Genomic DNA, 16,279 nt, shown 5'->3' with positions numbered 1-16,279 from the left:
TTACAGAGTGGGACTGTGTGTTCTGTGAGGAGGGGTTACAGAGAGGGACTGTGTGTTCTGTGAGGAGGGGTTACAGAGAGGGACTGTGTGTTCTGTGAGGAGGGGTTACAGAGAGGGACTGTGTGTTCTGTGAGGAGGGGTTACAGAGAGGGACTGTGTGTTCTGTGAGGAGGGGTTACAGAGAGGGACTGTGTGTTCTGTGAGGAGGGGTTACAGAGAGGGTCTGTGTGTTCTAAGGACACAATTAGATGTGTAAAAATTGATTATTTTTTTAAAATGTATTTATTAGACTACAAGCTCTGCAGTTTTGCAAGATCTATTTTATCATTATTAATCGTATCACCTATGTGATTTATTGGTAATTTATTGATTTAGAGCTGTGTATTTTAATTCTGTGTTCTCTTCCAGAACCTGATGCTCCTCGTGCCCCCGAACCTGAGCCCTCAGATCCCGTGTCTGCTGAACTGAACGTGCGTGTGAGCCGCAAACAATGGAGAAATAGGATGAAAAACAAGAAGAGAAATAAAAACAAGTTCACGTCACCTTTGGAGACTGTTGCCAGGTCGTCTGGTTCTAGAGACCGTAATAATAAGGAGAGTAGAATGGTTTCTGGACAGCCAGGGGAGAGTCTGCAAGTCACTGGATGCATTAAAAACCAGGTTAGACAGAGGAAATTCTCCGAACCAAGTAACTCCGATCTGGGAGGGAAAGAGCTTGGAGATGAAGTTGCTACAATAGACTGTCCTGCACCCCGTGGGCTTCCCATAGTCACTGCACAGGACAAGCGGAGACTGCAGAAGCTAAAGAAAATTGTCCAAGGAAGTGGGAGAAATGGAGACATGCACAGCGGACCCCACCACACCAAAGAAGAGGATAAAGATGACTTAGAGAAACAGAAAGGTAATGGTAGGATCTGGTAGACTTAGAGTTGTGGATAAAAGGCATATTGCACAGTCTGTTGCTCTACATAATTCATTTTCTGCACTTTCAGAGTGTAATGGTATTTGGGAGACAGGCTCAGGCACCAAGGGTAGTGGTGTTGTGGAGACAGGCTCAGGCACCGAGGGTAGTGGTGTGGTAGAGACAGGCTCAGGCACCGAGGGTAGTGGTGTGGTGGAGACAGGCTTGAAGACTATGGTGAGGCCTAATAGAAAGCAGTTGTTGTTGTTGTTGTTGGGGGGATTCCATCATAAGAGGTGTGGAGATGGACGATGGTGGTCTTGTGAGGTGTCTTCCCGGAGCTACTGCTCACAGAGACAGGAGACGTAAAGCAGGAAGGGGGATTGGATGTACTTGTCCATCTAGGGACAAATGACTTGGGTTGAATGAGGTTTCAGAGGTTAAGGACGTTTTTAGTGTTTTTGCCAATGATATACGTCAGGTTGCTTCCACACTGTCATTCTCTGAAGTTCTGCCTGTGCATAACACTCAGAATGACAGGCGGATGCGTATTAGGGACTTCAACTTATGGCTTGGTGAATGGTGTCGGGTGCAAGGATTTGGCTTTATTTCTCATGGTAGCTCTGTTTGGAATGGAAATAAACTGTACACAAAATATGGTTTGCATCCTTCTCAAAAGGGAACAAATGTTCAAATAGAAGAGTTATATAATCTACTAGTTGAGGAAATAGCTAAAACAATGAAGGGGGAAGTTATCATCATGGGTGACTTTAATCTTCCTGATGTGAATTAGAAAACCAAAATTGCTGCTTGTGCCAGGAGTGCACACATTCTAAACTCCCTACTGGGATTGTCTCTAAAACAAGTCGTTGAGGAGCCAACTCGTAAGGAGGCCATACTAGATTTAGTGTTAACAAATGGAGATTTGGTATCAGATATTACTGTAGGTGAAAGTTTAGGATCCAGTGATCATCGGTCAGTGTGGTTTAATATAAGAACAGTGACTGAGTCACACCACACAAAAACAAAAGTTTTAGACTTTAGAAAAACAGACTTTTCTAAAATTAGAATATGTGTAAAGGAGTCATTATCAGACTGGAGCAATTTAAATGGAGTCCAAGAGAAATGGGATTATTTAAAAGTTGCACTACTGAAGGCAACAGAAAATTGCATTAGGCTTGTCAGTAAAAGCAAAAAATTCAAGAAACCACTGTGGTACTCTGCAGATGTGGCCAAAATAGTAAAAAACAAAAAGTTAGCATTTAGTAATTATATTAAAAAAAAAACACAGTGAGGAAGACAGAATGATCTAGAAGATTAGACAGAAATGTTTAATATTTTTATTAGTGATATTGCAGAAGGTCTTGATGGTAAGGTATGTCTTTTTGCTGATGATAGTAAGATATGTAACAGGGTTGATGTTCCAGGAGGGATAAGCCAAATGGCAAATGATTTAGGTAAACTAGAAAAATGGTCAGAGTTGTGGCAACTGACAATTAATGTGGATAAGTGCAAGATAATGCATCTTGGACGTAAAAATCCAAGGGCAGAGTACAGAATATTTGATAGTCCTAACCTCAACATCTGAGGAAAGGGATTTAGGGGTGATTATTTCTGATGACTTAAAGGTAGGCAGACAATGTAATAGAGAAGCAGGAAATGCTAGCAGAATGCTTGGTTATATAGGGAGAGGTATTAGCAGTAGAAAGAGGGAAGTGATCATGCCATTGTACAGAACACTGGTGAGACCTCACTTGGAGTATTGTACGCAGTACTGGAGACCGTATCTTCAGAAGGATATTGATACCTTAGAGAGAGTTCAGAGAAGGGCTACTAAACTGGTTCATGGATTGCAGGATAAAACTTACCAGGAAAGGTTAAAGGATCTTAACATGTATAGCTTGGAGACAGGGGGGATATGATAGAAACATTTAAATACATAAAGGGAATCAACACAGTAAAGCAGGAGTCCCTATTTAAAAGAAGAAAAACTACCACAACAAGAGGACATAGTCTTAAATTAGAGGGGCAAAGGTTTAAAAATAATATCAGGAAGTATTACTTTACTGAGAGGGTAGTGGATGCATGGAATAGCCTTCCAGCTGAAGTGGTAGAGGTTAACACAGTAAAGGAGTTTAAGCATGCGTGGGATAGGCATAAGGCTATCCTAACTATAAGATAAGGCCAGGGACTAATGAAAGTATTTAGAAAATTGGGCAGACTAGATGGGCCGAATGGTTCTTATCTGCCGTCACATTCTATGTTTCTATGATGTCCCAGTTGATCAGAATGAGAATGTCCTTCCTGAGGATCGCTCGGCTAGTTTGCGCTCACGCATGGAGAAGCGTCTTAGTTCCGCCCGCTTTCGATACATCAACGAGGAACTTTATACATCAGACAGCAGCAAGGCACGCAGCTTGTTCGAGAACGATCCTGAAGCATTTGTTATCTATCACAGCGGCTTCTCGCAGCAAGTACAACACTGGCCCGTGAACCCCATCATGGAAGTCATAAAATACGTCAAGAACAGGTAATCCTCTTCTTACGGGGTAAATCATGTTTGTGAGGTATTGCATAGCGTCCGTGGGCTCCACACTAGGGCAATACAATAACCTGTACTGAGAGAGGGAGCTGTAATCTCCCTGCTCTGCTTCCTCACGCTCCCTCCAGAGATGCTGGGAGCCAGAATATAACTTTATTCTGGCCCTGTATCACTAAACAGCGCTCTAGGGCGCAGAGAGATAACAGCCCCACTGGACCCCAGGGGAAGCGAATCCCACAGGTATGGAAACTGGGTGAATTAAAATGATAAAAGTAATGATTTGTGTGTGTCTGTCAGTGAGTGTGTATGTTTAGGAGACCTGCCCCCACCTATCACATGGTAAAGGTGTTTTTACTCCCCTTTTTTCCACGTCGTGCTGGTGACGCCGCGACTGGTCCCACCTCCATGGCTGAGATCCTCAATCTTGATGATCTCAGGCAATCCAATGCTTTCCCATAGAAAAACATTGTGAGACTATTGCGCATGCGCCGTGAAACGCCATGCTGCGCAATCAACTTCTCCTCGTAGAGCTGCATTGAATCAATGCACCCTATGGAAAGCATTAATGTAGGTGCTGCACACTGTGCAACACTGACCCAGAATGCACCTCTAGAGGCCGTCTGAGTGACTGTGTAAGAACTGCCTTTAGTCTGAAAAGCGTGCAGGGACAGGATATCGGACATTGAGCTGCAGGGGTTCTGGTGACTATAGTGTCACTTTAAGAATTGCATTTTTGATGTTGGGAAAATCTGGCTCCTAACTTTTATAGCTGGCTCCTAGATTTCAAGCCCTGATCTGTACAACCATTTATTGAGGCAGGATGTTCAAAGGACCACGAATGTCACCCAGACCACGTCATCTCAGGAAGTGGTGAAGGTGCAGTCGTCCTGTCACTTTAATCCTGCAATGTAAAAATTGCTGCTTTGCAGAAACTGCATCGTTATACACACCGACCGAGTAAAACCTGGTCACATGATGCGGCCGCTCATGGGAAATCATTGAATTCAGTGTTTTTCTATGCTGCCTTCAGCTCCAGAATTGCATGACTTTGCAGGTACCAGCACCTGGAGAAAAGGTCAGTTTAAATAAATAAATAGGCTTTATTTTTCCAGCTGCTCAGATAATCTTGAAACTGTGACACGTAAACCAGGGACAATTTGTTTGCTCACTGTATTAAAAACCAAACTGTAAAATATCGGCTAGGTGTGCCAAGCTGTGACTGTAACACAACCTGCCCATTTTATTTTCAGTTCATTACAAGTTGAAGTCTAGCTAATAAATCCTTGAGCATGCACACCCTTATTTGCATGTTTTACGGTGATTTCTGGGAGAGGTAAAGGGAAACATTCTGGATTTGCTGTCTCTGGGTCAATTTCTTATCTTACTACAAGTTGTGTGTAATGTAAAATGATCTGCGTATAGCAGATATTGCTGGGACAATTAAATATCTCTGTGTAAGGTTGTGGCCCCTTTCCTCATGTTTTCCAGACCTCCTTCTCTGGTGGTGGCTGATTTTGGCTGTGGGGATGCCCTGCTAGCACGCAGTGTCCGAAATAAAGTTCACTCATTTGATCTGGTGGCCCTCAATGACCGTGTTACTGTTTGTGACATCGCCCAGGTGAGTTTTCAGATTAGTGACTCCCATTTCTCTGCTGGACCCTTAAACCAACATCCTGCCTGTGGGGTAGAGGACACGAGGGTCCTGCTGGTGTCTGTCTTCTTCTTGTCTGTCTGTGTGTTCTAGGTCCAGTGAGCATCACCTCGTCCTACCTGCATTGTCTACTTGAGTGCATGGCTGCCCAATAGGTAGATCCCCAGATGTTGTAAAACTACAACGCCCATGATGCGTGCATGCCTTTAGAATGATAAAGCAGCATGGAAGCTGTAGTTTTAAAACATCTGGGGATCTACCCTTTCTGGCAGCCCTGACTCCGTGTATAGGTCAGGTGACTGCCAAGGACAAGTGACTGCTATCGCCTCACCTCTTGCACATGTGACCTTTTCTGTGTTCTAGAGCTGATGACTATCCTCTCCTGTTTAAATGCTTATTTTTTAGATGGCTGTCCTCTCTGCTTTGTGTGTTTTAGGTATAGTGACTGCCGCTTCTTGTCTGTGTAACAGTCTCTCTGTTCTAGGTGCCTCTTTCGGATGAGACCGTTGATGTTGCAGTATTCTGTCTGTCTCTCATGGGAACAAATCTCAGTGAATTTCTGCAAGAAGCAAACAGAGTCTTGAAAATGGAGTAGGTGCCTGGAACTGCCATTTCCACCTCAATCCTTGAAATGTTTTGAATCTGACCTTCTTTCTGTCTCACTCAGGGGAGTCCTGCTGGTGGCGGAGGTGAGCAGTCGATTTGACGATGTCAGACAGTTTCTCAGTGCAATGGCCCAGCTTGGATTCAAGAATGTGACAAAGGTATTGTTTGTGTAATGTATTATTGCCGTAGGCTTCATGTCTTGAGATGGGGCTTGTTAACTGCTTCCTGGTCTGGCTTCTCATCTAGTATTTAACACGTTAACACCGTATGCTGCCTCTCTTCCAGTGCTTGGCGCAGTGAAAGGACGGCAGGGATTGGCTGAGAGTATCAGCTGACTCTCTGAGCCATCACTGGCTGCCATCATGAGTAAACATACATGCATTTCTTTAACTTGTGCTGACAATGGGTGGCCACTGATAGGGCTGCTCAAGCTAAACGTTCTGCATTTGCCAAACAGAGGAGAGGCATCAGACCAACACCTGGGACACTTCTTAGATGTTAAACTATTCAATACTAGATGGTTAGGAGGTTTTAGCTGCCTCAAGGCACTTCATAGAGGCAAAGTGTTTAGAGTACCAGGAGTGTTCCTTTAAATTATTATTCCCCGATCTGCGAAGACAATAGGAAACTGCAAATATTTCAGCTAACTGGATGGAATGAGGCTGGGTGGTAGGGATAAGATGAGTGGTTGGTGGGAGATTAGCATTGGTGGTTGTGCCGGTATGTGGCACCCTCAGAGGTTGGTTATATTGTCTGCCTTTGTAGTGTGACATTCAGTGAGCAGTAAAGAACCTGTTACATACCATGTCACAGCACCAGTGAAATCACACACTTATTTATTATCGTTTACCCTGGAAGGGAAATGAATGGGGTCACATCCGGCATTGTCTTGCTAGCTTTCCGATGCCACAAGTCATGCATGGATTAAATTGGTCCATACTGCCCTGCAGCCATGGAGCAAACAAACGTATTATCCCCCAGAGCTGTCTCTAGCACTACCACTGCAGATTCCTTATTGCTCACAGGCAAAGTCTTCCCGCTTGTATTGGTAAAGGATGGCCAACTGTAGGTGAAAGTTTAGGATCCAGTGATCATCAGTCAGTGTGGTTTAATATAAGAACAGTGACTGAGTCACACCACACAAAAACAAAAGTTTTAAACTCTAGAAAAACAGACTTTTCTAAAATTAGAATATGTGTAAAGGAGTCATTATCAGACTGGAGCAATTTAAATGGAGTCCAAGAGAAATGGGATTATTTAAAAGTTGCACTACTGAAGGCAACAGAAAATTGCATTAGGCTTGTCAGTAAAAGCAAAAAATTCAAGAAACCACTGTGGTACTCCGCAGATGTGGCCAAAATAGTAAAAAACAAAAAGTTAGCATTTAGTAATTATAAAAAAACCCAGAGTGAGGAAGACAGAATGACCGATTAGGCAGAAAGAGGCTAAGCAAGTTATAAGAGCTTCCAAATCACACACAGAAGAGAAAATAGCACAGTCAGTAAAAAAGGGGGACAAAACTTTTTTTAGATACATAAATGAGAAAAGGAAAGAAACATAGAAACATAGAATGTGACGGCAGATAAGAACCATTCGGCCCATCTAGTCTGCCCAGTTTTCTAAATACTTTCATTAGTCCCTGGCCTTATCTTATAGTTAGGATAGCCTTATGCCTATCCCACGCATGCTTAAACTCCTTTACTGTGTTAACCTCTACCACTTCAGCTGGAAGGCTATTCCATGCATCCACTGCCCTCTCAGTAAAGTAATACTTCCTGATATTATTTTTAAACCTTTGTCCCTCTAATTTAAGACTGTCCTCTTGTTGTGGTAGTTTTTCTTCTTTTAAATATAGTCTCCTCCTTTACTGTGTTGATTCCCTTTATGTATTTTTTTTTTTTTTTTTTTTTATTAATAATTTTTTTCATTATAATGTATAAACACATACTTTACAAACATACTATTGCAATTAATAATAGACCACGCCAATCAAATTTACAAAAATTGACATCCAAATACACTTTGAAATTATGAATAGGTCTAAAATATCACAAACATGACACACACTGACATAACCATGCACCAGTCATCGTAGAATTTATCCCTTAAAGAAAAACCAGATCTACATCTTAGAGGAAGAAACCAAAAGAGTATATTATATATATTATATATACTAATTAATTGAATTAAGAAGATTCTAATTATAAAATATGAATTATATCTTACTTCCGCGATCATGTTCACTCGAGATCAATCAGTTTATCTATCCATTCAGCTATCCAGCTACTGTTCTGCTCAGCCTTTTTATTCATCCACTTAAGGCCCTGTTCCATTTTACACTGGAATACAATTTGCTTTTTTTAAAATTGGCCAATTAACAGAAACATCCAGTTTCCAGTATCTGGCCAATAGTAGTTTTGTGGCCGAAAAAAAGTGAGTTAGCATTAAAGCTTGTCTAGGGTGTAAATCCGGCCAGTCAAGATGTAATATTGCTATTTCAATTATTTTGTCTATTTTAAATTTCCCTAGGGCCTGAAGCCTTTCATAAGTTATATTCCATAATTTAGCTGCTACTTCACATTTCCACCACATATGTATATAGTCTGCCTCAACGTTGTCACATCTCCAACATTTGGTATCTTTATGAGAGAACTTTGAAAACAATGTTGGATCCAGATACCAAAAATTTATCACTTTATATTGATTCTCCACTATAGTCAAAAAATGTATGTCTCGACTAAATCTCCTTATTGCTGCCAGCCAATCTTTCTCATAAATATGAGTCTGTAAGAGCTCAGCCCATTTATTCATATACCTATTTTTCACACCTGCTGTTAGGCATGATATTAAAGCCTATGATTTGGCCATTACCTTGGGAGTTATATGTTCACAAAATATCTTATTTAGAATAGTCATTAATTGAACCTCTCCTTTCAAAACAGAATTTTGTAAAAAGCCCTTTATCCTAAGATAAGAAAACACCTCCTTACAAGGCAAATCCTATTCAGAATTCAAGGTTGGGAAGGTTTTCATCATCCCATCTTTATATAGATCTGAGACCTTCTCAATACCACAGCTCTTCCAAATAGTTAATGATAGGTCTTGTATATTATTTTCCAGAGCCTTAATACTAAGGCTATTAATAATTTTATTCTTTCCTCCCATCTTGTTCTTAATCATAGTCCAAAACTTTCCAAGATGCCCAATAATAAAACAATTCTCACCTATTTCCCTCCAATTCGGATAATGAATATTCCATAATAGACAGGAGAGATCTTTTATCTGAGTTTGTTGGCTCTCAGTATGATACCAACATTAATCTACGGTCTCATCAATTTGCATGAAATAAATGTGGCTAATCATATTTGCATAATAATAATTTTTCAGAATAGGCACACCCAGCCCCCCTCCTTTACTTTAAATGCCATATGTCGATTATTTATTCGCAGGTTTTTTCCCATGCCAGATAAATTTAGAAATACTCGTCTGAGCCATAGTTAGCCAGCTGTCTGATATTTGAATGGGAAGGTGTCTAAATATGTATAACCATTTAGAAATTATATAGGCCTTTATCACGTTAATCCTACCAATCCATGATATAAACATAGTATTCCATCCTTTAAGTGTATAATTCATCTCTTTCAATACGGCCATAAAATGTATTTCCATTATGTTATTAACATCCAGGGAAATTTTAATTCCCAAAATTAAATTCAATGTCTGTCCACAAAAAAAATCATAATTTTGCTGCTTTAGATGACTCCTCTAGATTAATACCCATGATCAGTTTTATCTGTGTTTAATTTGTAATTAGAGAATATTGAGTAAGCATTAATCACTTCCATTAAGGCAGGCAGGGATTTATGAGGATCCGTAAGTGTCACCAATATGTCATCCGCATACATACTAATCTTTATTTCTCCCTTAGAAATAGGATATCCCTGTATACTATTACTTTCTCTTATCTTAATTGCTAATATTTCTATTGTTAAGATGTAAAGCAAAGGTGACAATGGGCATCCTTGTCTGGTCCCATTACCAAGGGCAAACCAGTCAGCACAAATATGTTGTCCAATAGTTCTGGCTATAGGGGAACTATATAAAGCTTTAACTGCCCTACACAGCTGTTCTCCAAAGCCATATAATTTTAGAATCTGCATCAAAAAGCCCCACTCAACCGATCAAAAGCTTTTTCTGCATCTAAGGCAAGGATAACTCATTCTTTATGTTCTTTTTTTTAGCCAAATCTAAGATATCAATTATTTTCCTGATATTATTTACTGAACCACATCCAGGGACGAATCCCACTTGGTCTTTAAAAACAACTAATTCGACAACTTTTTTGAGTCTAGCAGCAATGATGGATGAAAAAAATCTTTGTGTCTGTATTAATTAAAGATATCGGCCTATAGTTTTTTACATATGAAGGATCTTTATTCTGTTTGGGGATAGGAAGAATATTAGCCGCAAGAAATTCTGCTGGGCATTTGGCCAGCCTAATAAAGTGATTGAAAGCTAAAGTCAATTCCGTTACGATTTTATTCTTGAAAGTTTTATAAAAGGATTCCCTAAACCCATTGGGTCCTGGGGCTTTTTTTTTTTTTTTTCGTAAGAGCTTCTGCGACCTCTGACTCCTCAAGGGCTCTATCTATCACTTCTTGCTGTTTTTATTAATAGTAGGTATATTAAGACCCTTAATAAAATCTGTCAAATTCCCTAATTTAGTGTTATCCGCACTATTATATAAGGCTTTGTAATAATCATTGAATATCCGATCAATATCATTAGGAGCTCTATATATCTTATCTTTGTGTATTATTTTATCAATCCGGCATACAGCTTGCCGTTTCTTTAGTTTATTGGTCAGCATTCTGTCTATACGATTTCTTTTCATATTCCATTTTTGTTCTAATTTCTCAAGATTAGATATTCGATTCATATTTAGTTGGAAATCCTTTATAACTTTTTTCTAACTTATATAAAGAAATGTACAAATCTGCTGTTATTTCCTCTTTTCTTATTCTCATATGCTCCTAACTTAATAAAATGACCCCTTATGACAGCCTTATCTGACCTTATTATTGATTTAATTAATACCTTTTTAATGGATCCAACCAATGATATATTACCTAACACCATATCTATTCTAGCGTATGAGCAATGTCTGTAAGAAAAATGCGTAAAATCATATTCCTGAGGATGGAACATTCTCCAGACATCATATAAAGCAGCCTTTTTCAAAACAGTTGAAAGGGCTTTCGCCTTACGTTGTAATGCTGTATCAATTTGGACCCATTTTTTCGTTATTTTATCCCATTCTGTGTCCAAGACACAGTTACAGTCTCCAGCCAATATCACCCTACCTCTTGAGATTTTATCTACTACTTCCCTCACGAAAGCCACTTGGCCCGAGTTAGGAGCATAAATGTTGGCTAGAGTATATATCTCATTATTTAATTTACAAATCAAAATAATGTATCTAGCCATTGGGTCAGTTTCCTGATACAAGACTTCCCATGCTATATCTTTCCCAATCCAGATAGCTACTCCCCTCTTTTTTCCTTCCTTCGAAGATTCTTTAATCATAAAAGCAGTTTGCTTCCCCAGATAATATTCCTTATTAGATTCCACCCAGTGGGTCTCTTGTATAAAGCAAACCTGTATTCTTTCCTCTTTAAGTATCTCTATTAAAGCCTTTCTTTTTTGCGGACTATTGAGACCCTGGCTGTTTAACCATAGTTTAATTCATCTTTTTTCATTTTTCCTTCGATAACTGATTTAGACAAAACAACACTTACAGACAAGAGCCTACCAAACTCTTTGTAAAACCCAAACCCACAGTCCTTAATCATCCCATAAGGACTATCAACATGCATATCCTGCATGTTCTCTCAAAGAGTGCTGAAACTACGAACCGTAGCTACTCTTAACTAGGTGGACCGATCTAGCTCATCTCAAACGAGTTATTATTCTTAAAATGGCATGTGTATATATAAGGAAAACATCCTAAGGTTAAGAGAAATGAGGGGAAAGAGAAGGGAAGAGAAAAAAAGGGACAATGAGCTCTATGTATATATTCTCAATAGAGATTCTTCTATCCTTTTTTCTATATGCTATAACTTAGCGTTATTTCACATCCATATATATATTCAAAAATTAGCTAAATTATTATTATATTTCAATGACTTATTCTATAAAACCTAATAGACCAAATAAGTGATCAGTGCCCTAATTATTGATACAATTTAGCCCCCATTGCTCTCAGTGATTCAATCTATGAATACACCATCTTATTAATTACTTATACTCCTATACATTAATCAAGTGTTTACTAATCGTTTATCATATATTAATAAATGATCAAACAGTTATATTTTCACGTGAATTTCCCAAATTCAAATTATTATCACAATAGCCATATATATTAAAAAATTATCTAAATTACTGTATTTATTACATATTTTATAAAACGTGAAAAGACAGATTAGTAATTGGTGCCCAATTCCATAATGTGATTTATCCACCATTACTATTTGTAATTCGATATTATAAGCACAACCACAGTGTTATTTACCAATACCCCTATTCAGGTGTTTACTTAACCCTGATTACATCCAGCTTCATCATTTATCATGCACCCCCCCCCCCCCCCAAATCACAAAATTATCTAAATTACCATATTCCTATTATTTAATCTATACATCACAATGTAACCATTTAGTTAGTCGATGCCTGCTTCATTTATACCATTTAACCAGCGTTACTATTTATAATTCGATACTGCAGGAGCCAGCAAAACGTAATTACTTGTTTCTTTTACCCCCCATTAAGTGTTTATCACTCTCTAGTGCATCCCCATAGCCCATTATCAGACCTTAATGAGTATACAAAAAAACCTCCATAACGTATCCCCTCCCCTCCCCTCCTCCCCCCAACACAATAAATCACTTTAGATCATTATTTTGAAGCCATAAAGCAGCCTTTTGGGGCTCATCCAGTAAAATTATCTTTTCCTCTCATCACTATTAATTTGACAGGGTAACCCCATTTATATCTCATCATATTTTTCCTAAGGATATTAGTAATAGTTCCAAAGGCTTTCCTGCTTTGCCTGGCTTGCCAGGACAGGTCTTGGAATAAGTACTGATCCTTATTTTCGGAATTAGTTCTATGCTTAATTCGAACTTGATCTTAATACCAAAATTGATGAAAGCATACAATTACATCTCTAGAAACCGTCTCTGGCAATCCTAGGGAGGCGATGATATCTGTCCAATATTTTTGTAGTTTGCTCCATCTTCAGCCCTAACTCTTCAAAACAATTTAGCAAATACTCCTCTAATTTCCCTTCAGACATTTGTTCACTAATGCCTCTGATACGTAAATTATTCAGTCGACTGCGATCTTCTAAGTCAGATGGCTTTTGTTCCATCCCATTATATTTCTTATCAAGCAGTTCAAATTGGGATTTTAACTCTGCCTGCATATAATCCACTGCACCTAATTTTTCTTCACTATTTTCTGATTTAGCATAGCAATTTCTTCCTTTATTTCTTGTACATTTGATTGTATTACTGAGGTCAATTTATCACATAGACGCTGTTGGCTCTTACCCAGTATATCAGAGAGTGAAACTCTTTACTCATGATTGCCTTTATTTCTCCCTCTTCCCCTTGGGTAAATGACGTTCCCTCCTCGCTTTTTTCTTTTTTCCCAGGAGATTGGGCCGCAAAAAAATGCGATAGCCGTTTTGGATCTTTTATTTCTTTATCTTTTTTTTAGGGATTTGTTTTCAAGGTTTTTCTTAGAGGTCATTTTTAAAAGACCAGCTTACCCCTATCACCAGGCAGTATAGTGAATATTCTCACTATATGGCAGTTTGTTTCAATAACTTTCTATGCCAATAATATAATTGATTTGTTTTTTTTAGCCAGCTCTTACCACCAGGACCTTCTATTGCAGTGTTCAGCTATGTATAATATTCAGCTAGGGAATTGCAGCTCTATAATAGTTATAATGTTCCATTATTGCTCATCTTATGGGAAATTCAGGGGTGTCAGCCTTCCTTTTATCTCCTCTGCATAAAAACACCTCTTCACCCGGTCTGAGCCCACAGCAGGCACCTTCTCAAAATGCTCAGCCGATTTAGTCAGCTTATTATTGCAGCCCTTTTCCCAGCTCAGCCTTCTTGGGTGCTTGGTGAATCCTCCGTCCCTTCCAGGCTTCAAGCAAATCAGTTTATGCCGCTACCATTCACTATGCTAACCTTGCCATAGCTCTGCTTGTTTTCTCGTCGGACTCGCTCAGATCGCGCCACCGGAAGCGTGCATGCGTCCTTCATCATCGCTCTCTTCCACCTGTTTGAGACCTGTGTGCTTAGAGGCATTGTCTAAGGTGTCCCTTTATGTATTTAAATGTTTCTATCATATCCCCCCTGTCTCGTCTTTCCTCCAAGCTATACATGTTAAGATCCTTTAACCTTTCCTGGTAAGTTTTATCCTGCAATCCATGAACCAGTTTAGTAGCCCTTCTCTGAACTCTCTCTAAGGTATCAATATCCTTCTGAAGATACGGTCTCCAGTACTGTGTACAACCAAGCATTCTGCTAGCATTTCCTGCTGCTCTGTTACATTGTCTGCCTACCTTTTAAGTCATCAGAAATAATCACCCCATAATCCCTTTCCTCAGATGTTGAGGTTAGGACTCTATCAAATATTCTGTACTCTGCCCTTGGGTTTTTACGTCCAAGATGCATTATCTTGCACTTATCCACATTAAATGTCAGTTGCCACAAAAGTAAAACAAGGATTAGTTAGATAAAAAACAAAAGAAGGAAGGTATGTAGAAGAGGATAAAGGTCTAGCTGACTGCCTCAATTAATATTTTTGTTCGATATTTACAGATGAAAATGAAGGAAAGGGGCCTCAGTTAGGAAAAAGGACAAATGAGTCGGTTACATGTGAGTTTAAAGAGGAAGAGGTTCTGTCAAAAGTCAAAAGTAAATGGGGATCGTCTGTTTATTGGCCAGACTGATATTATCATCTGATTTTGTATTTTCAGCAATATCGGTATCGGCCGATACCGCTGATAATGCAGACCAGGGCCGCCATCGGGGTTCTGGGGGGCCCAGCACAATTGCTTACCTTACCTTCAGCTCCCCTGTTTAACTCTCGCGAGTCCCACGGTTGTCAGAGCGTTGCCACAGGTTACCATGGCAACGCGGCACGCATGCCGTGAGCGCCACACAGGGGAGCTGCTGGGAAGGAAAGAGTGTGCTGGGCCCCCAAGGGAATGCCACATGCCGACTCCCTGGCAAGGTAAAAAGCAGGGCAGGGAACTAAAACAAAATGTAAAAAAAAAAAAAAAAATGCCCCCCTCACCCCCTATTTTACACACATTACATACCTACAAACACTCACTGCACAAACACACACACTCTGTATTCATTACACACACACACACACACACACTGCATTCACTAATCAAATACTCACTGCTTCCACTACACACATTCTTAAAAACATAAATTATGACTGGCATGCGTATTTTGTGCATTAACCTCAATAAAAAAAAAAAAATGGCAAAAAAATAAATAAACATGTTCAGTTAACCCCTTAACGCCGTTACGGCGTTCTATGCCGTCGCGGCTTTAAAGGGCTTTAAAGCCGTTGCGGCGGCATAGAACGCCGTAACGGCTGAAGCCCCCAGGAGGTAAGCTATACTTACCTCCGCCGCGATCCTCTTCTGGGGGGCTGTCTGAGAGCCCAGGCAGCCCCCCTCCGGCAAATGAGGCCCCCGGGGGCCATGTGATCGCTCTCAAAGAGCGATCACATGGCCCCCTATAGCTGGCTATGGATCTGCCAGCAGGGGGACTGTCTAAAATATTAGACAGTCCCCCTGCTGGTAGGTAGTGTAAAAAAAAAATTAAATACACATGTTAAAATAAAATACAAGTATTTATATATAATATATGTATATATATTATATATATAATATATATACATATTATATATATGTAACGTCATACGTAATGTATTTTAATATTAATATTAGTATATATATTAGTATTAAAATACACTTAGAATGACGTTACATATATAATATGTATATATATATTATATATATAATAGATCTACATATATATATTATATATATATACGTATAATTACAATAATAAATAAATAAAATAATAAAATAAATAAATAAAATATTGAAACAAAATTTAAAATAAATTATATATTCATATGTAATTTCATTCTAACTGTATTTTGTTATTAATATATATATATTGGAAACAGAATACACTTAGAATGACATTCTATATATATCTATCTATATATAAAATACAAATAACCGCAAATATATATAGATAGATAAATACATATAATTACATGAAAGATTACATTAGTATACACGTAGAATTTAAATACCTATAAATGCATATATATTAAAATTCTACGTGTATATTTAAGTAATTTTTTAACATAATTATGTCATTTAATTAATTAAAATTTGATTGACATGCCTGACAACACAGGGAGAAAGTGCAGAGAATTTAATTCGCAAGCACTATATTTGAC

At 38.8% G+C, this 16,279-nt stretch overlaps 1 protein-coding gene across 1 annotated transcript in view; it reads left to right on the top strand.

The window, feature by feature from the left end:
• The window catches only part of RRP8 (ribosomal RNA processing 8), a 41,857-nt gene that overhangs the window by 20,737 nt on the left and 4,841 nt on the right, over positions 1–16,279 (top strand). The window contains exons 4-8 of the mRNA XM_063433429.1: positions 409–900; positions 3,181–3,430; positions 4,931–5,060; positions 5,578–5,684; positions 5,761–5,857. Of these exons, the coding sequence (XP_063289499.1) occupies positions 409–900; positions 3,181–3,430; positions 4,931–5,060; positions 5,578–5,684; positions 5,761–5,857 (1,076 nt within the window). The remainder of the gene's footprint in view (positions 1–408; positions 901–3,180; positions 3,431–4,930; positions 5,061–5,577; positions 5,685–5,760; positions 5,858–16,279) is intronic.

This window comes from Pelobates fuscus, chromosome 1 (genome assembly GCF_036172605.1).
Source record: "Pelobates fuscus isolate aPelFus1 chromosome 1, aPelFus1.pri, whole genome shotgun sequence".
NCBI classification, from domain to species: domain Eukaryota; kingdom Metazoa; phylum Chordata; class Amphibia; order Anura; family Pelobatidae; genus Pelobates; species Pelobates fuscus.
This window is presented reverse-complemented; position numbering and strand designations above follow the sequence as displayed.